The sequence below is a fragment of the Scatophagus argus genome, chromosome 15 (assembly GCF_020382885.2).
Source record: "Scatophagus argus isolate fScaArg1 chromosome 15, fScaArg1.pri, whole genome shotgun sequence".
NCBI classification, from domain to species: Eukaryota; Metazoa; Chordata; class Actinopteri; family Scatophagidae; genus Scatophagus; species Scatophagus argus.
The window spans coordinates 12,201,436-12,217,487 of record NC_058507.1 but is presented as its reverse complement, the minus strand read 5'-3'; the positions used below and the strand labels follow the sequence as shown (position 1 = coordinate 12,217,487).

General features: G+C 40.1%; 4 protein-coding genes across 4 annotated transcripts; 3 read left to right on the top strand and 1 right to left on the bottom strand.

The window, feature by feature from the left end:
• Positions 1-317: 317 nt before the first annotated feature.
• atxn3 (ataxin 3) lies at positions 318-5,068 on the top strand. The gene is made up of 11 exons (XM_046412439.1): positions 318-472; positions 992-1,156; positions 1,248-1,292; positions 1,393-1,478; positions 1,596-1,662; positions 1,745-1,832; positions 1,905-2,034; positions 2,166-2,329; positions 2,544-2,697; positions 2,974-3,038; positions 3,158-5,068. Exons 1-11 carry the CDS (start codon positions 428-430, stop codon positions 3,205-3,207), a joined length of 1,059 nt encoding a protein of 352 aa, XP_046268395.1. The 5' UTR covers positions 318-427; the 3' UTR covers positions 3,208-5,068.
• Positions 5,069-5,148: 80 nt separating this feature from the next.
• On the top strand, positions 5,149-7,284 carry serpina10b (serpin peptidase inhibitor, clade A (alpha-1 antiproteinase, antitrypsin), member 10b). Its single transcript, XM_046412437.1, has 5 exons — positions 5,149-5,282; positions 5,469-6,104; positions 6,228-6,501; positions 6,672-6,819; positions 6,912-7,284. Exons 2-5 carry the CDS (start codon positions 5,516-5,518, stop codon positions 7,101-7,103), a joined length of 1,203 nt encoding a protein of 400 aa, XP_046268393.1. The 5' UTR covers positions 5,149-5,282; positions 5,469-5,515; the 3' UTR covers positions 7,104-7,284.
• Positions 7,285-8,056: 772 nt separating this feature from the next.
• ddx24 (DEAD (Asp-Glu-Ala-Asp) box helicase 24) lies at positions 8,057-13,318 on the top strand. Its single transcript, XM_046412435.1, has 9 exons — positions 8,057-8,213; positions 8,448-9,340; positions 9,421-9,894; positions 9,989-10,142; positions 11,322-11,831; positions 12,242-12,317; positions 12,448-12,636; positions 12,723-12,852; positions 12,938-13,318. Exons 2-9 carry the CDS (start codon positions 8,452-8,454, stop codon positions 13,213-13,215), a joined length of 2,700 nt encoding a protein of 899 aa, XP_046268391.1. The 5' UTR covers positions 8,057-8,213; positions 8,448-8,451; the 3' UTR covers positions 13,216-13,318.
• Position 13,319: 1 nt separating this feature from the next.
• On the bottom strand, positions 13,320-15,106 carry LOC124071686 (ubiquitin thioesterase OTUB2-like). Its single transcript, XM_046412440.1, has 5 exons — positions 14,790-15,106; positions 14,581-14,699; positions 14,411-14,495; positions 13,717-13,908; positions 13,320-13,604 (listed from the first exon to the last, which is right to left on the bottom strand). Exons 1-5 carry the CDS (start codon positions 14,868-14,870, stop codon positions 13,398-13,400), a joined length of 684 nt encoding a protein of 227 aa, XP_046268396.1. The 5' UTR covers positions 14,871-15,106; the 3' UTR covers positions 13,320-13,397.
• Between the last annotated feature and the right edge of the window lie 946 nt (positions 15,107-16,052).

Sequence of the window (16,052 nt, the reverse complement as noted above, 5' to 3'; positions counted from 1 at the left end):
TTTATTAACAAAAAAATCTGCTACACTTGCCTTCTGGTGATAACCTATAAGTTCTTCATGCATAACGTGACAATAAATAGGTTACTGCTTCAGTTCATCTATATTATATTTATATAAAAAAATATATTTGCCATTTTTTTATATTACGAAAAAAATATACTTAAAAAAGCACTTTATCGATCAGTCTGTTTATGTGTAGTCGCAGTAGTAGTAGTAAATTGCTCTTTGTGCTCTTTTGTTGACATATACAGCCAGTAATCCTGCACATTTAGCAATTCCAGTGATGTCAGTGGTACAAGTTTATAAATCAGCCAATGGAGATTTGAATGTAGTCCAAGTGTAAGTATCCAACCGCTAGAGGGCGCTAGTCAATGTTGTTCCTTCTTTTTCCTGTAATGAATGCAGCGGGGCTAGAGGTCAGAGTTGAATGTTTGACAGAAAGCTGAATATGGATTCTATATTCCATGAGAAAGTAAGTAAAACCTTTGACTTGAAATGTTTAGCTACAAATAATTTTTGGCGTTTATTTATATAAGCCCCGGACCTTCTGGCCGCCTTGTGTTTACCGTCGCTGCCTGCCCGGTGTTAAGAGATTTGTGTTGGTGTTTGTCAGTATTGTTGTTCAGGCAGCTACAATGCTAATTGCACCTGATAGTCAGGGGTTATGAAAAGTTTCTGTTCGGCCGGGAGTATCACCGCATAAAGATTTGTAACAACCGCAAGCATGTTGTTTTATTATATCAAGTTAGTTAACGAACTGGCTTAACGTAGCTAACTCTGTCTAATCTTAGAAAGGAGTAATTGTACGTAAGCTAGCTGTATGTAGCTCTACTGGTGTGTGACTTTTATCGTAGAAGTAGACCAAATCGTTAAAGCCTTAGCATTAGCTTATTCCGTTTCCGTAAAGCTAAGTAAGTTTTTAAGAAAATTATTTTATCGTGCTGTCCTTTGCGCCGATCTCTAAACAATATATCTAATTCTTTATTTGTAGCAAGAGGGCTCTCTGTGTGCCCAACACTGTCTCAACAACCTCCTGCAGGGTGAGTATTTCACTCCTGTGGATTTGTCCTCCATTGCTCATCAGCTTGATGAAGAGGAGAGAATGAGGATGGCCGAGGGTGGTATGGCCAGTGAGGAGTATAGGACCTTTTTACAGGTGAGGAAACATAGCAGGTGAATGTTCGTGGCCTTTGTTATGTGACAGACATGTTATTACCAAACAGTTTCTAACGTGACTGTGTTTCCAGCAACCATCTGGGAACATGGACGACAGTGGGTTCTTTTCAATTCAAGTGAGTTTAAGTGATTCACCTTTCATTGTCACTTAATAAGGCATCAATAACCATTATGAGTCAGTTTTTCAATCCCTTTTTTGCCCTCTAATTCTTGTAGGTCATTAGCAACGCTCTGAGAGTTTGGGGCTTGGAGATAATCCTCTTCAACAGCCGAGAGTACCAGAGTCTGATGATTAATCCAATGTAAAGTTTCCTTGTTAAGGCTTTATTTGTGTGATGTCTTAATCAGAATTCTATAACCACATAACCACTTTACAGTTTGAGTTCATGATGATAGGTGTTCCTGCTTTCATGTTTCAGAAATGAGAAAGCCTTTATTTGCAACTACAAAGAGCACTGGTTTACTATACGCAAACTTGGACAACAGGTATGAAGCACTTATTGACATCTTAAACAACTGTAATACAGCTTTACTTTAACTAAACCACACTGTTTCATTTTCTTTGCAGTGGTTTAATCTGAACTCACTGTTGACTGGACCAGAGCTGATATCAGACACCTATCTAGCGCTTTTCCTGGCCCAGTTACAACAAGAAGGTAGTGTAACATTGACTTTTACTTATAGAATGTTCTGGTGTTGCAGTGCAGAAAAGAATATGAATTGTGCAGGTTATTCCATATTTGTGATCCGGGGAAACCTCCCTGAGTGTGAAGCAGAGCAGATCCTTGGGATCATGAGAGTGCAGCAGCAGCAGAGGCCAAGGCTTATCGGAGAGGAGGAGGCCCAGACAAGTGCAGGGTATGTGTAGACATTACAATATGGAGGACCCACCCAGAAACAGTATCCTAGTTGATCTTTAAGTTCCAAGTTGCTCAAAATAAACTTTTGACCTGCTCGTGGCAACTGATTAAGACTTCTACTGTGAGCAGCAGGTCAGCAACTTTGGCCCAGACAGAAATGGGCTTTGGTGTGGAGGATGAAGTTGCAGATGAAGATGAAGAGCTGAAGAGAGCGCTGGCACTCAGCCGACAGGATATAGATGTGGAAGATGAAGAAGCTGATCTTCGCAGGGCCATACAGCTCAGCATGCAAGGTGAAGGATGACTCATCCAAAGCTTTAAAAATAGCATGCTGTTTCTTACTTCTCTGTGTTAAATGTTCCCATTATCATATCAGTGAGTCAGTTTTGAGTCTTATTTTTCACAAAATTGTATTTGTTCACAGTACTAAAATTTTAAGTATATATGTACTGTTATTTTGCCATTTTGTCAATACTGAAAATTGGGTCCTTTGTCATCATACTGTAGGAGCTGTAATGAGCAACAAGTCCTCAGAGTCTGAAGCAGGAAATGTGAAATTGGGGAGTCAGGTAGGAAGTGCTGCAGGAGGACAAAGAGAAGGTCAGAATGAGACACTGACAGCCGAGGAACTGCGAAAGAGAAGACAAGCTTATTTTGATCGGTAGGTTTAACTGCACACCGACTGTAGACAGGATGAATGCAAAATTGTGAACACGTAATAAAAATCCAATAGTCCTACCACTGTGTAGGTGTCATGATGTTCAGTTTTGTGGTGTAAACATGTTCTTTGTTGCTTGAAAAGGTTGTGGTGGTATTTTTCTGAGGACATAATTTTTTGTGTTGATAGAATTTTTCATGTTATTTCATCAGTGCCTTTTGCTTGAATAGAAAATCAATACATTGATTTTAGTACAAATTCTCTCTGTTGATTTCTTAGGCAGCAGCAACAAGCTCAGACAAACATTCCTCAACAACCAGACACAAAATCAACAGGTGGCTCAGGTAAGTACTCTGATTCTTAATATGTAATTTCAGTGTAGATTATTTAGTGAATTTTATCAAAAAGCCTAACCAAGAACGGCATGAGAATATGCTGACCTAAGCCCTCTTCTCTCTTCTAGGATCAGTTAAAACTGGGGAGGAGGACCAACAACAAAAGCCTGGCCAGTGAAGAAGGTGTGAAAGGTTTGCCTATGTTGTTTACCAGCTGCCTGGATCAGCAACCCCGTACAGGGGTAGCTTTGCTCCTTCTTCTAACCTTCTGCACATGCGAACATAAGGACAGTCAGAAGGCTGACGCATTTTCCCCTGGTTAGTTCGCTGACGGGCCATAGAGAAGAGAACAACAACAAAGGAAAGGCAGCAGTTAGTCTGATCTAACTCACTGAGGCACTGATGCTGGGAAAAGGGTGACCACAGAACTCATGATGCAGTTAATCCAAGTTTGCAATTGCCTTTCTACCATGGCGCCTTCTATTTCTATTGTATACTCTTTTTTTTATTATGGTTTTTCTTCTGGAAGAGGTGGGAAGGAATATTCAGCGCACAGAGGGTGTGTTTAAATGACGTGATGAATACATTCAGAGATGAGTGTTCGAACCATAGATAAAAGTTTGATGGATGGATGACAGAGCCTCCCTCATTTATATTGGACTTGAGTTTGTAGGATGTAAATGATTGCAGCGCTTGCCCCACCAGAACACCATTGTAGTTTTGAAAGCATTTCTTGTTGCAACACATGTTGATCATTTATTCCTGACATCATCAATCATTTTACTGGTGCATATGTAAGAGTAAACTCCTAAGGTATTTAGACTACAACACATTTTTGATGTTGTGGCTTTGATTTTATCTATAAGCATCTAAGTTGGCATAGTGAGTAATCTTAAGATTACACCGCTCACAAACACTTAATTTATGGGTGTTTAGTCCACTTTAGATGGACAGTGAAGAACATAATTCTACAGAGCTATTTCCTGAATCTACAATACTTTTTGACTGACGCATAGTTTTCAGATCTTGTTGACATGTTGACAAGTTGACATGTTATGGGGAACAAATAAGTAATCTGTAAACACCATAAAAATGCACCTAAAAGATAAATGCATTTGTTCATTTTTCCAGAACAGTATGAACGCCTGCAACCAAAAAGAGTCTGACATGTCCAGCCAGCCCATGTCTTCAGTATTGGTCATGAACCGTTTTGGGAATTTATTATAAAGAACACAAACAGCTGACAGTTTTAACATCCAATGTTACAGTCCCTGAAATGCTTGTTTAATTGCACTGATTTGATTTATCCTGTATTCCAATTATACATATAGCAATGGTGTACACGTTAGTTGTACAAACTATATTAGATTGCACTGATGTTGCTGTGGAGTAACTAATGAAAGGCACTGGCTGATTGATGACCTTCCAAAATAACAGTAAAATACTGCAAATGAAGGTGACTATGATTTAACTTCACACTTTATATAATTTGAAGTCCAAAGACAGAAAGACACTTTGAAGTGTTCTTTTTTGTTTGTTTGTTTTCTTGCATTTGATCCTGATCATAAGTTTTTTAAGATCTCTCATTTCCCTCAACACGTTGCTGTTTAGTCCTTAAAATCCAAATTCTGCTTGCAACACACAATGTTGATGAATAGACCACATTACAGCATTAAAACAGTGAAAATTGTTTACAGTCATTATGTTTTCGCGAACTGATGTTCTGCATGGTTCCACCAATACTTGGATGTCATGCAAGTTTGACTTCTTGTGCTGAATGACTCCTCAGTCGTATCAAGAACCCAAACACAATCTGAGAGCTACCATGTTTCCATTATCGTGTTTGTTTCCTTTGGATCGCTGGGGCTTTTTTTCTTTATTTACAACACACTTATGAAAAAGTATGAAATGTTTCTTGCAGGGTTTTCATCATTAGATTATTTTTCACTCACTACATTCTTAACGTAAATACTCCTCGTTGTTGCATTTCATTTAATGTATTATTTCTTGTTCCAGGATTAAAGTGATATTCACTCCTCCCAAAGTTTCTCGTGTCTGTTTGTTGGTAATTTAATGTCAATATACCGTTATTGATGGATCTTGTGACATCACTGTCAGAAAAGATAACTGGCTGAGATCCTGTATGTTTGAAAAACAGCTCGTGGTTAATATGTAACGCTCAGAGCACACTTGCACTTTGTATCACCAAATAATAGAAGGAGCTTTCAGACATCATCTTGCCCAAGCTGAATGGTACGTATGACAGTTAATTCATCTTGGAGAAAACTTAATTCAGTCAAGTCATCATTCAAGTGGTTTTGTTGGTTATGTGATTGAAGAAAGTAAGTTATTTGAGAGATTTAATCTGCTTTATTTTTTGTGCTACTGTTTTATTGTGCTTTTTAAATAATCCATTGATGTCTACACGCTGTGTTTCAGTTTGTGTACCCAAATCTACTGAGACTCCAAACAAAGCGGTACACAAAATGAAGATTGGACTTATATTCATTGTGGCTTACGTGTGCTTCCTCGCTCCTGTCCACCAAACACACCTTCCAAATGCCACCATCTCAGACCTGTCCTTCAAAAATATGGATTTTGCCATGAACCTTTACAGAAAAATATCTACCTTTCATGACAAGAACATCTTTTTCTCACCTATGAGCATCTCTACCAGCTTTGCTGCTCTCTTAATGGCTTCTGATGGTGTCACACACAAGGAAATACTGAGGGCTCTCAACCTGGAGCAGCTGGAGCAGCCTGACCAGCCAGAATTTCTCCCGAAACTCTTCCAGCTCCTCAAACAGAACATCACACAGAACAGATCACTGAAATTGGATCAAGGCATGGCCCTCTTTATGCACCCACAATATGAGGTGGAGAAGATATTTGAGGACCAAGTCAAGAAGTTTTTTGATGCTGACATCAAAAGTGTTGAATTTGGCGACACAGAAGGAAGTATTGGCTTCATCAATGAGTATATCAAGCTCAAGACTCACGATAAAGTGATGGAGATGATTTCGACCCTGGATGCAATGACCCGACTCATGTTAATCAACACAATTTTCTTCCAGGGTAAAATGAATCACTCTTCTGTAGTTTATAACATCATCTCAGGTCATTAGTGATCAACTCTTGTGATTTGACTTTCAACCCTTAGTGTCTATAATTAAAACAATGTTATTGTTTCCTCCACAGGGGTTTGGCAGATGCCTTTTAACCCCAATTTCACTGAAAATGCACCCTTCTACATTGACAACTATAGCATTGTGCAAGTGCCAATGATGTTTCAAGAGGATAAGTTCTACATGATGGAAGATGTTGCTCTTGGTGCCAAAGTGCTGAAGCTGCCATACCAGGAAGGAGTCTCCATGCTTATCCTGCTACCCAACAAAGGCATTGACTACACTGTAATTGATGATGAGATCAATGCTGAAAAATTCCTCAGGTGGATCAAAAAGCTGCAAAAAACGTAAGTCTGACACATAAAAATGCCATGTTTGTCCTACGAGTAAGGATCATTTTTCTTTTCTCACCTCTTTCTTATGTATGTATTCTGTCTTTGTCACATCCTTTGTCACATCCACTCTAAAAAGTGCTCAGTGATAACAAGCAAATCTGTTCAATATGTCCTGTTCACAGCAAACTGGAAGTCAACATGCCCAAATTCAAGATGGAGCAGTCGTACTCCCTGCACGATCTTTTGCCAAATATGGGCATGGCCAGCGTCTTCAGTAATTCAGCCAATTTGACGAAGCTGAGCAAGGATGAGGGCCTCAAAGTATCAGAGGTTAGTTTACAAATTCACAGTGTGGTTACAACACTTATGCATATTCCAGCCTCTGCAGAGGATGAATTTTTATCATCTCTGTAAAATCACAGGTGTTGCACAAGGCTGTGATTGAGGTGGATGAGACCGGGACCACTGCAGCAGCTGCCACAACAATTGGCATTACTCCATATTCCTTACCCAAGACCTTCATTGTCAACAGACCATTCTTCTTCTTCATATATCATGAAGACACAAACTGTATGCTGTTCATGGGCAGGGTGATTGACCCCACCAAAAACTAGCAGTCACGACTGTACTGTTTGAGCACTGAAGTGATTGACATTGTGTTTAGTCAGGCTTTTAAAGTGCTATTTCGAAACTTTTTTTTTTTTTTTTAATTTGGCCTAAAATGCTTGTACTGGTCTGTACTGTAAGCCTGCCAATGTGTGAACTCTGGTAATAAAGAAATGATGATATACCTTTTTTGGATTAAATCAAACCATTTCAACTCTTGAATTATGAATGTATACCGTAAACTGAACAGCTTGTCAGGTTGTGAGTTAAATGCATTAGTACCACTTCCCAGTAAGTCGCTTTTGAAGGAGTTTCTAAGTTGTAACTGATTTCTTATGCTTTCGAGATAATCCATAAATAAGCAGAATTTGTTGTCTCCTGTTTATTCCCCTTCAAAGAATTATTTGACCTGTGACTCTGGGAAAAGTGCTGAACAGCTACCTGTTTATTAACATTAAATACTGCAGAAAATACAGAAGAAAATTAACCTATAACTTTTACATTTATTGTATGCAGAAGACATACAAACATTTGTTGATTCTTTACTATTTATCATTAACATTTTACCTGCAAACTCTATGGCTAATTAATGACTTCACAGCTTGCCTTCAAGAAATTTTCCCCAACCAGGCAGCATTTCAATAATCATTAATAAAGCCTTTACTTACAGTCTATAAATCTTTCAGTGAGGGTGGAAGGCACCAATACATCAGATCTTTGTAAAATGTCTACCAGCTCAAATACTGGGCTCAGTCAGATCAGAAATGTCTGTAAATATGACTTTCTCTGTAATACCAAACTGTTTGAATATAATGGGAAGATAGCAAGCTAGTGATCTTTTGAAACCGAAGATTTTAAGATAATGTGACTGTTTTGCTGATGATATAGGATTTGATAAACAACGACTGGAACGACTTGTTACTATATGGATAAATAACATGACTAACACACACACGGGCTTCCCCGACCAGTAAGAAATCAGTGACTGTCCCTTCTGTTGGACAAATAAAGTTTTTCAAAGCACGTGATCAACACTGTCATGGCTGCGCCCTCGTGTCATGCGTGGCTGTTATCATTTGTAGCGATATTTTGACGTTTCGAAAAAGCAGTCAGTCAAGGTATTGTTTTATTTTTCATTGTAGTTACTTACAGTTACTGTGTAGCGGATTGAGGTTTAAGAAGTCAGTTGTATTTCATATGTACAAGCATTTTGTATGTAGCTGGAGTTAAGCTGCAACTAGAGTCGTTAAGCTGCTAGCTAACTTCAGACGTCATGTTACAATTTTAAGAGCTCAGTTCAAGGGAGGGTTTTTGACATATTTCCGCAACTCGGTAAAATTATATATTTGCAGGAAAATGAAGACAAAGAACATGAAGCCGAAGAGCAAGCGTATGCCTCCCGGGCTGAAAAAACAAGCCAAACGCAGCATCCATGTGAAAGGAAAATGGAAAGCTATAGAGCTCGATCCCAGTCTCTTCTCTGAGGAGGGCATGGAGGGCCTGGTGTGTTTTGAAGAGCTTACAAATTACCGCCTGGTAGACTCTGAGAAGGCTGCGGCCAAAGCAGCAAAAGAACTGAAAAAGGAGAAGAAGAAGAAAGCGAAGAAAAGAAAAGCCAGCGAGGGAGAGGAAGCTGGAGAGAAGGTAGAAGTGGAGAGTAAAGAGGGAGAGAAAACAGCAGAACCAGTTAAGAAGAAAGCCAAGAAAAAGAAGAAAAATAAGAAAGCGGATGCTAAGGAATCAGTCCAGCCAGATGACTTTTCTGCAGAGGGGACACCGGCGGATGGAGCTGCAAGTGAAGAGGGAGGAGGAGATGAAACAGCTAAGAAAGACACAGTGAAAGACACAGCCATTAGCTCAGCTCCTGATGCCCAATCAAAACCTGCAAAGAAGAGAAACAAAAAGAAGAAGAAACAGAAGAATCAGATAGAAAAAGATGCAGTTCCAGAAGAACAGACAAACCAGGAGTCTTCATCAGACCTTCAGACTCTGGAAAAAGAAAAATCTACTCAAAATAAATTGATAAACCCCCCCAAAAAACAGCAAAAGAACTGGACAAATGCAGCACTTTCTGGCTCTTATGACAAAAATGCTGATGTGAGTGCCTGGAGGGACCTGTTTGTTCCCTCTCCTGTGCTTAAAGCCCTGAGTAGTCTTGGATTTGGTTCACCAACCCCTATTCAAGCCCTGGCTTTGCCTCCAGCCATCAGGGATCGTATGGATATACTGGGGGCAGCTGAGACAGGTAAGATGAAATATCTTTTGCTTTTATGTCCTGTTCTCACAGTTCCATAAGTGAAGCTTATGTGAGCACTGTCATTACAGGTAGTGGGAAGACATTGGCTTTTGGCATTCCCATGATTCACACAATCCTGGAGTGGAAAAGTGGTTCAGCAAAGCCTGTTGATGACAGCACCAAAACAATCACACAGGTGGAGAGTTTGTATTTACCAGCTGTGGTTGAGTCCACAAAGTTAGAAGAATCCACAATACACCAGGACGACATGGACGACAAGGAGACTCAGGATGGGGAAGGTGAAGGCATCGCAGAGCAGGATCTAGGTGACACAGACGAACATGACGATGACGATGATGAAGAAGAAGAAGATGATGATGATGAGAGGCTTGGATGTGTTAAAGTAATTGAAAATGCAGAGTTTGACTTTGATGCGGCCGCTGAAGCAGAGGATAAAACTCCTGGTAGTTGGGGTCAGCCTCTGCTTGGACTGGTGCTCACTCCCACCAGAGAGCTGGCTGTTCAGGTCAAACACCATATTGATGCTGTCGCAAGATTCACAGGTGAGCCATTAAAGTTTCATGACTTTCTTTTTTTTAAATATATAATTAAAAAGATGTCAAATGTCAAAATGCTTAAGATGTTTCTGTTGTGCAGACATCAAAACAGCAATAGTGGTGGGTGGAATGGCACAGCAGAAACAAAGACGGATGCTAAAGCGAAGACCTGAGATCATTATTGCCACTCCAGGACGTCTGTGGGACTTGATCAAGGAGAAACATCCACATCTGCTGAACCTAAGACAAGTCAGGTAGCAATTCACAACTTTGTCTTATAGGGTAAAAATCAGCATTGCAATATGAAAACAAACATGTCTAGATATGAATATGTGGCATATGAAAAGCCATGTAGAATCACAGATAAAATGATCAGATTCAGAACAGTAAACTGCCTCCCACTGTACTGCAGCACATCAGATTAAGGACATTACACATGTGGAACAAAAACTGCAAATATAAATTTACTTAATGATTTTATCATGTAGCTTGTTTAAAAACTTGCAACATATAGTACACACATCAACTTTTTGGACACAAAACATCAACAAAGCAAGTTAGAAAAAAAAAATTAGGAGTGAAGTGAGCAGCCATCCTCAGCATCATTTGCTTAAGATTTCCAGATTGTGTAAAAAGATTTAGAATATCCATGGAGTACTTAAGTTTCATAAACTTAATACACATCAGTACAAAATATTAGTTTTTCATTACAATATGCTTTGGGCCTATAATTTACATGAGATTTGTGTTATGATCATGTCATCACAATACAAAGCCACTGAATGTCGGTAAACTTTAGTACTGAACTGTCATCCAACACTACTTCCTCATTACATTTTGATAAACAGTGTTAGTGGTTTTGGTTCTTGATGAATAGATGGTTGACCATAAATGCTGTTTACATGTACAGTGAAAAATAAGTAGGAGCATTTTTTGATTTTTATAAGCCACATTAGCTGATTTCCAAATATTATTTATATATAATTACTAGTGAATGAATGGACTTTCATGCCACTAACTATCTATCAATAAAGTGAAGTCTAAGTCTAACATGTCATGCCGTAAGTACAACATCAGCTGAATAAGGCAGAGAGACTGAGTATTGACTGCAGGCACATTATTGCTGTTTGTGGGAGGGGTCTCTGTGCAGTCACTTTCAAACAAAAGGCCAGAGGAAGCAGCAAAATATTTGTTGCCACCTAAACAGATACCAGAGTTGGTGACCTTGTTTTATTGAATTTGAACTGTGCACCTGGATACTGACTGGTTAGTTGGATCACAGGATTAGACCACAGACACAGAGCATGTTGTATGCAGTTTTCTTCACAAAAGGTGAAAAGAGGAGTATCAGAAGTGTGGTGAATATTTGAGTTTTGGGGATCGCTCATGTAGGTTCATTATTATGAACTGCTCTTGGTTGCGTTATTCTACAGGTGCCTGGTCATTGATGAAGCAGACCGTATGGTAGAGAGAGGCCACTTTGCAGAGCTGGAGAGTCTGCTAGAGATGCTGAACACCGTGCACTTCAGTCCGGCGAGGCAAACATTTGTGTTCTCGGCCACACTGACCATGGCTCACAGCCTGCCCGCCCGCGTCCTGCAGAAGAAGAAGAAACTGGACCAGAGGAGCAAACTGGAAATTCTCATGGAGAAAGTGGGGATCAAGTCCAAACCCAAAATCCTTGACCTGACCAGGAAGGAGGCCACTGTGGAGACGCTGACTGAGACACGGATCCACTGTCAGAAGGAGGAGAAGGACTTCTACCTGTATTACTTCTTGCTGCAGTATCCTGGCCGCACCATGGTGTTTGCCAACAGTATAGACTGTATCAAGAGACTGAACTCCCTGCTGGTTATCCTGGACTGTACTCCACTGCCTCTTCATGCCAATATGCACCAGAAACAACGCCTCAAAAACCTAGAACGATTCGCCGAGAGGGACAGGTGGGTTTTGCAGGGACTTGTAGCAGGGCTTTGAAGGTATTTGCTTTAGGTTGGAACTTAAACTTGTATCTGTGTTATGATGAAACAGAAATACCTGTTAACAGGTTTTATCATGTATGAGCCAGAAGGCCCGGATTGTGTTTTGCCATGACTAGTTCCATCCTTGAAAGTTTTATCTTACGGCATATCTGCAGAATATGTTCAGTAATTTCTAAGTTTGTAACCACAGTGGCCTGTGTTCTCTGTCATAGGTGATATTCACAGTTGTCTTCTCGACTAACAGTTAATACACATGTCATCATTTGGCATCTCTTTAGTGGCACATTTCTTGGCATATGAGCTACTGCTTTTTAATAACAAACTCAAACAGAAAAAGAATTTAAATATTTCTGTCTGAATTTCATTCACAGTTGTATTCTGCTCACTACTGATGTTGCAGCAAGAGGACTGGATATCCCCAATGTCCAGCATGTTATTCACTACCAGGTAACCGCTCTTTTTTTATCCACTGTCCATAGCATTTATAATTTTTGACTGACCACAGTTACTTGTATTCAAAATGACATTAAGTATTGTCCTATATAAACAAAGACACTAATTAAGTAATGCTAACCAGGTTCCAAGGACTTCAGAGACTTATGTCCATCGGAGTGGCAGAACAGCAAGAGCCACCAAAGAGGGACTCAGTCTGCTGCTAATAGGCCCGGATGACATGATGAACTTCAAAAAGATTTACAAAACTCTTGGGAAGGACGAAGACCTTCCCATGTTCCCTATAGAGAGCAAATGCATGGAAGCAATCAAAGTGAGATCCAGCATTAGGTCCTGGCTTCACATGACATTTAAACAGATTATATATGATAGCTAACATTGGAGTGTGTTCCTCCACAGGAGCGGGTAAACCTGGCCAGACAGATAGAGAAGATTGAGTTCCACAACAGCAGGGAGAAGCACCACAACTCCTGGCTGAAACAAGCGGCAGAGGCCTTGGAGGTGGACCTGGATGATAATCTTTTACTTGGTAAAACAAATTCTCTTGTAACACATTCAGTTTATTTAAAAATGTTTAAATATGGACAACTGAAATATACCATCTTTGTCCCCAGGTGGAGCAAAGGATGAGGAAGATGACAGAGAGCAGCATAAGAGGGTGAAGGGGATGAAAAAGCATTTGAAGCGTTTGATTTCCCAGCCTGTATTCAAGAATGCAATTAAGACCAAGTACCCCACTCAAATGGGAAATCTCTCCCTGCATCATTTGCCTGTAGCAGGGATGGAAAGTGCCCTGACCAGGGTTTCAAGACAGGAGAAGAAACAGAAGCTAAAGAAAGCTGCTCCACCATTGCAGAAAAAGCAGAAGCAGAAGAGAGAACAGCAGCAGTGACATGTTAATGGGAATGTGTGTTTAAGAAGGACTTAAGTATTATTTTTTTACACATATTCTAAGCAGTTCATTCAAATACTTCAAATAAAATCTGTTTTCATAAGTGTCTTAAGGCCCAGTTGGGATTTTATTCAACCAAAGTCATTATTCCTGAGTTGAGCTGAGTCTTACTGGATCAGCGATCAGTTTTTATGTTGCAGATAGAGAATGTCATAATGTGACATTTGGTAGAGGAGGTGCACGGAGGGTTCAGCACCCTCTGGAATGACATGGTGAGCCAACTGCTGTTCATCACCCTGCATGGAGACGATGTGGATGCAAACATCCAGGGCCTGTGAGAGAGCCAAGATGTCCACGTGATCACACTCCATCGCCATGGTCTCCACTTCCTGAAAGAAGAGGACGAAGACATTACTGTAATTTCCTGGACTCAGCATTTGTTTTGTACATGGACAGTAAAAAATTTTTTTCACTAGATGGCAGCAACATTATGTCACTAACTTGACGACAGTAGAGTTGCAGATCGGGTGCCTCCACAAAGTCGCAGAAGAAGTCTGCATGGTTTTGCAGGTGCGCTGAAGTGAGCAGCCTGAGATACTGCACCACACTGTCAGAGGTCACCTGCTCGTTGAAGAGCTGGAATAGCCGGTCTTCCTGCTCATCAGCCTGGCACTGCTCCACAACATATACAACCTTCAGGAGGACAGCAACAATTAGACATTTTTGCTCCACCTTTTAAATAAGCAGAGCAATCTAGTAGCAGACTATTAAACCTCAGCCAAGAACATAGAAGTAGTAGTAAGGCTTTTGATCAGTTCAAATGTGGAGTGTCGGATCAGTGGGATCTTCCTGTGTCAGTTATTCATTTACACATATGCTAGTGACAGATTTTTGTTTATTATTTTTTAACCACTGTTGTTGTTATTATTATTCTTATGGGTTTTGGCAGTTTCTGTCTCTAACATCTAGGCTACTTTTTTTAATCTGCTTGTATTATCTTCGTTTAACTGTTAGACGTGCAGTAATTTCTGAAAGGTGGTTTGCCAGCAATAGATTCCCTAAATGTCTGAGCATTACATTCATTGTAATGAAATAAAAACAACCTCCACACTTCCTAAGATCTTGACTTTACTGGTCTAATGCTACCTGGTAAGTGAAATAAACGGCGTGACTGTAAAAGAAATACACTGTTTACTGTGTTCAGGTGATGCTTGAAGGAACTCTCATCAAACCCCGCAGAAGAGAAGTGTTTGCAGGTTTCAATGACTGTCTGCTTAAATCTGAAAGTGAAACCAATAAGACAAGGCCTTCTTCAATTTAGGTGGCTTCAGCTTGGGATAAATGGCAGTAAAGATGGCAACTGACCTCTGCAAAGCTCTGGCATTGTGTAGGACTGACTCCAGGTGTGCGAAGCAGAGGGCTCTGTAGAAGCAGTTTCCATCTCCGCGAACATGCCTCACGGAGGAAAACTGGCTGCTTAAATCCTAGCAAAGGACAACACACAAGACTGATATAAGTTAATATAATAATAAGAATGGCCCCCATCACCACCCCACCATACCTAAAAAGCCTACTTTATATTTGGCACCCGGCGTTTGCTCAGGAAACAGTGAAGAAATGTCCTCTCTGCGCGAGACAAGGCTGCCAGCCTCCATCTGTCGAGAGACAAACAGCGTCCCTGTCCGCGAGACCAAACGGCAGCTTCACGGGTCGACGGCCTCGCGACTCACCTTCGTATTTCAACAGCATGGAAACAACGTAAGAAAACGTAATCATAGACTGGCAACACTCCGCGCGTCAACGCTGTGTGTCAAAACATTGTTGCATTTTTACTTCCATTCCTGAAAACCGGATGTTTGCGGGTACCACGTGCTCATGTTAAAGGGACAGTACAAGGTTGGTTTAAAGCTGAAGCCACGCCTCCATAGATGGAGCCTGAAATTTTGCTTAAATATAGCTAAAAATATAGCAAACAACTATGGGTTGGCTTCTTCCAATTTCCAATACAGTATTTACTGTATTGTACTGGTATGGAGTTAGTTGAAGAAATATTCAGGTCTTTAACATTAGTGAGATTAGCAATACTACAAATAAAATTAAACATGTAAACACTCTCATGCTTTGCAAAAGCACAGAAATATTATCTTTAGTAATAAGAAGAAAATAGTGCATTTCAATTTATCTGGTTGATGGTCCCTTTAATTATATACCATAATGCATCATATTTATCTGTGAACAAGTTATTATAGCTGTCACATTATTACAATGAAGTAAAAAGTTAAACATTTCCCTCTCAAATGTAGTGGAGTGGTATAGGTATAAAGAAGCATAAAATAGAGAAAAGTACAAGTATTTTCTTTAACTACAATATTGGTCATATATTGGGCTAAGGGTGCCAGGCAGCCCATGAGAGGAATCCCTCCTCATTAGGACAAAATAAGCTACCTCTGTCTGTCACAGCACATGTCACTAGCCAAAAGTTTCCTACACTGACTTTTCTCACAGTCTTACAGCCCAGATTATTACTTAACCCTTAGGAATGCAAATTACTGACAAGCCCCTAAAAAGTTTGGCACATCATGTTTTACTGCATTGCCCTGATGAGCAGCATTGCAGCATAAGTGGTGGTGATCGTCTGAGCGTGAAGGCTGTAAGAAAACATGGGTGACAGCGTTTGTAAAAAATGCAAAATGGATGCAACATTTGGCCCTGCACAACATGTCATGTGAGATTTACAACAGGAAAGTCAGATTCTCTATGCAACATTGCTGTATTTCATGAATAAAATGCAGAATATCACACAGAATCCTTATCATTGCAACTCCCTCAGGAATTAC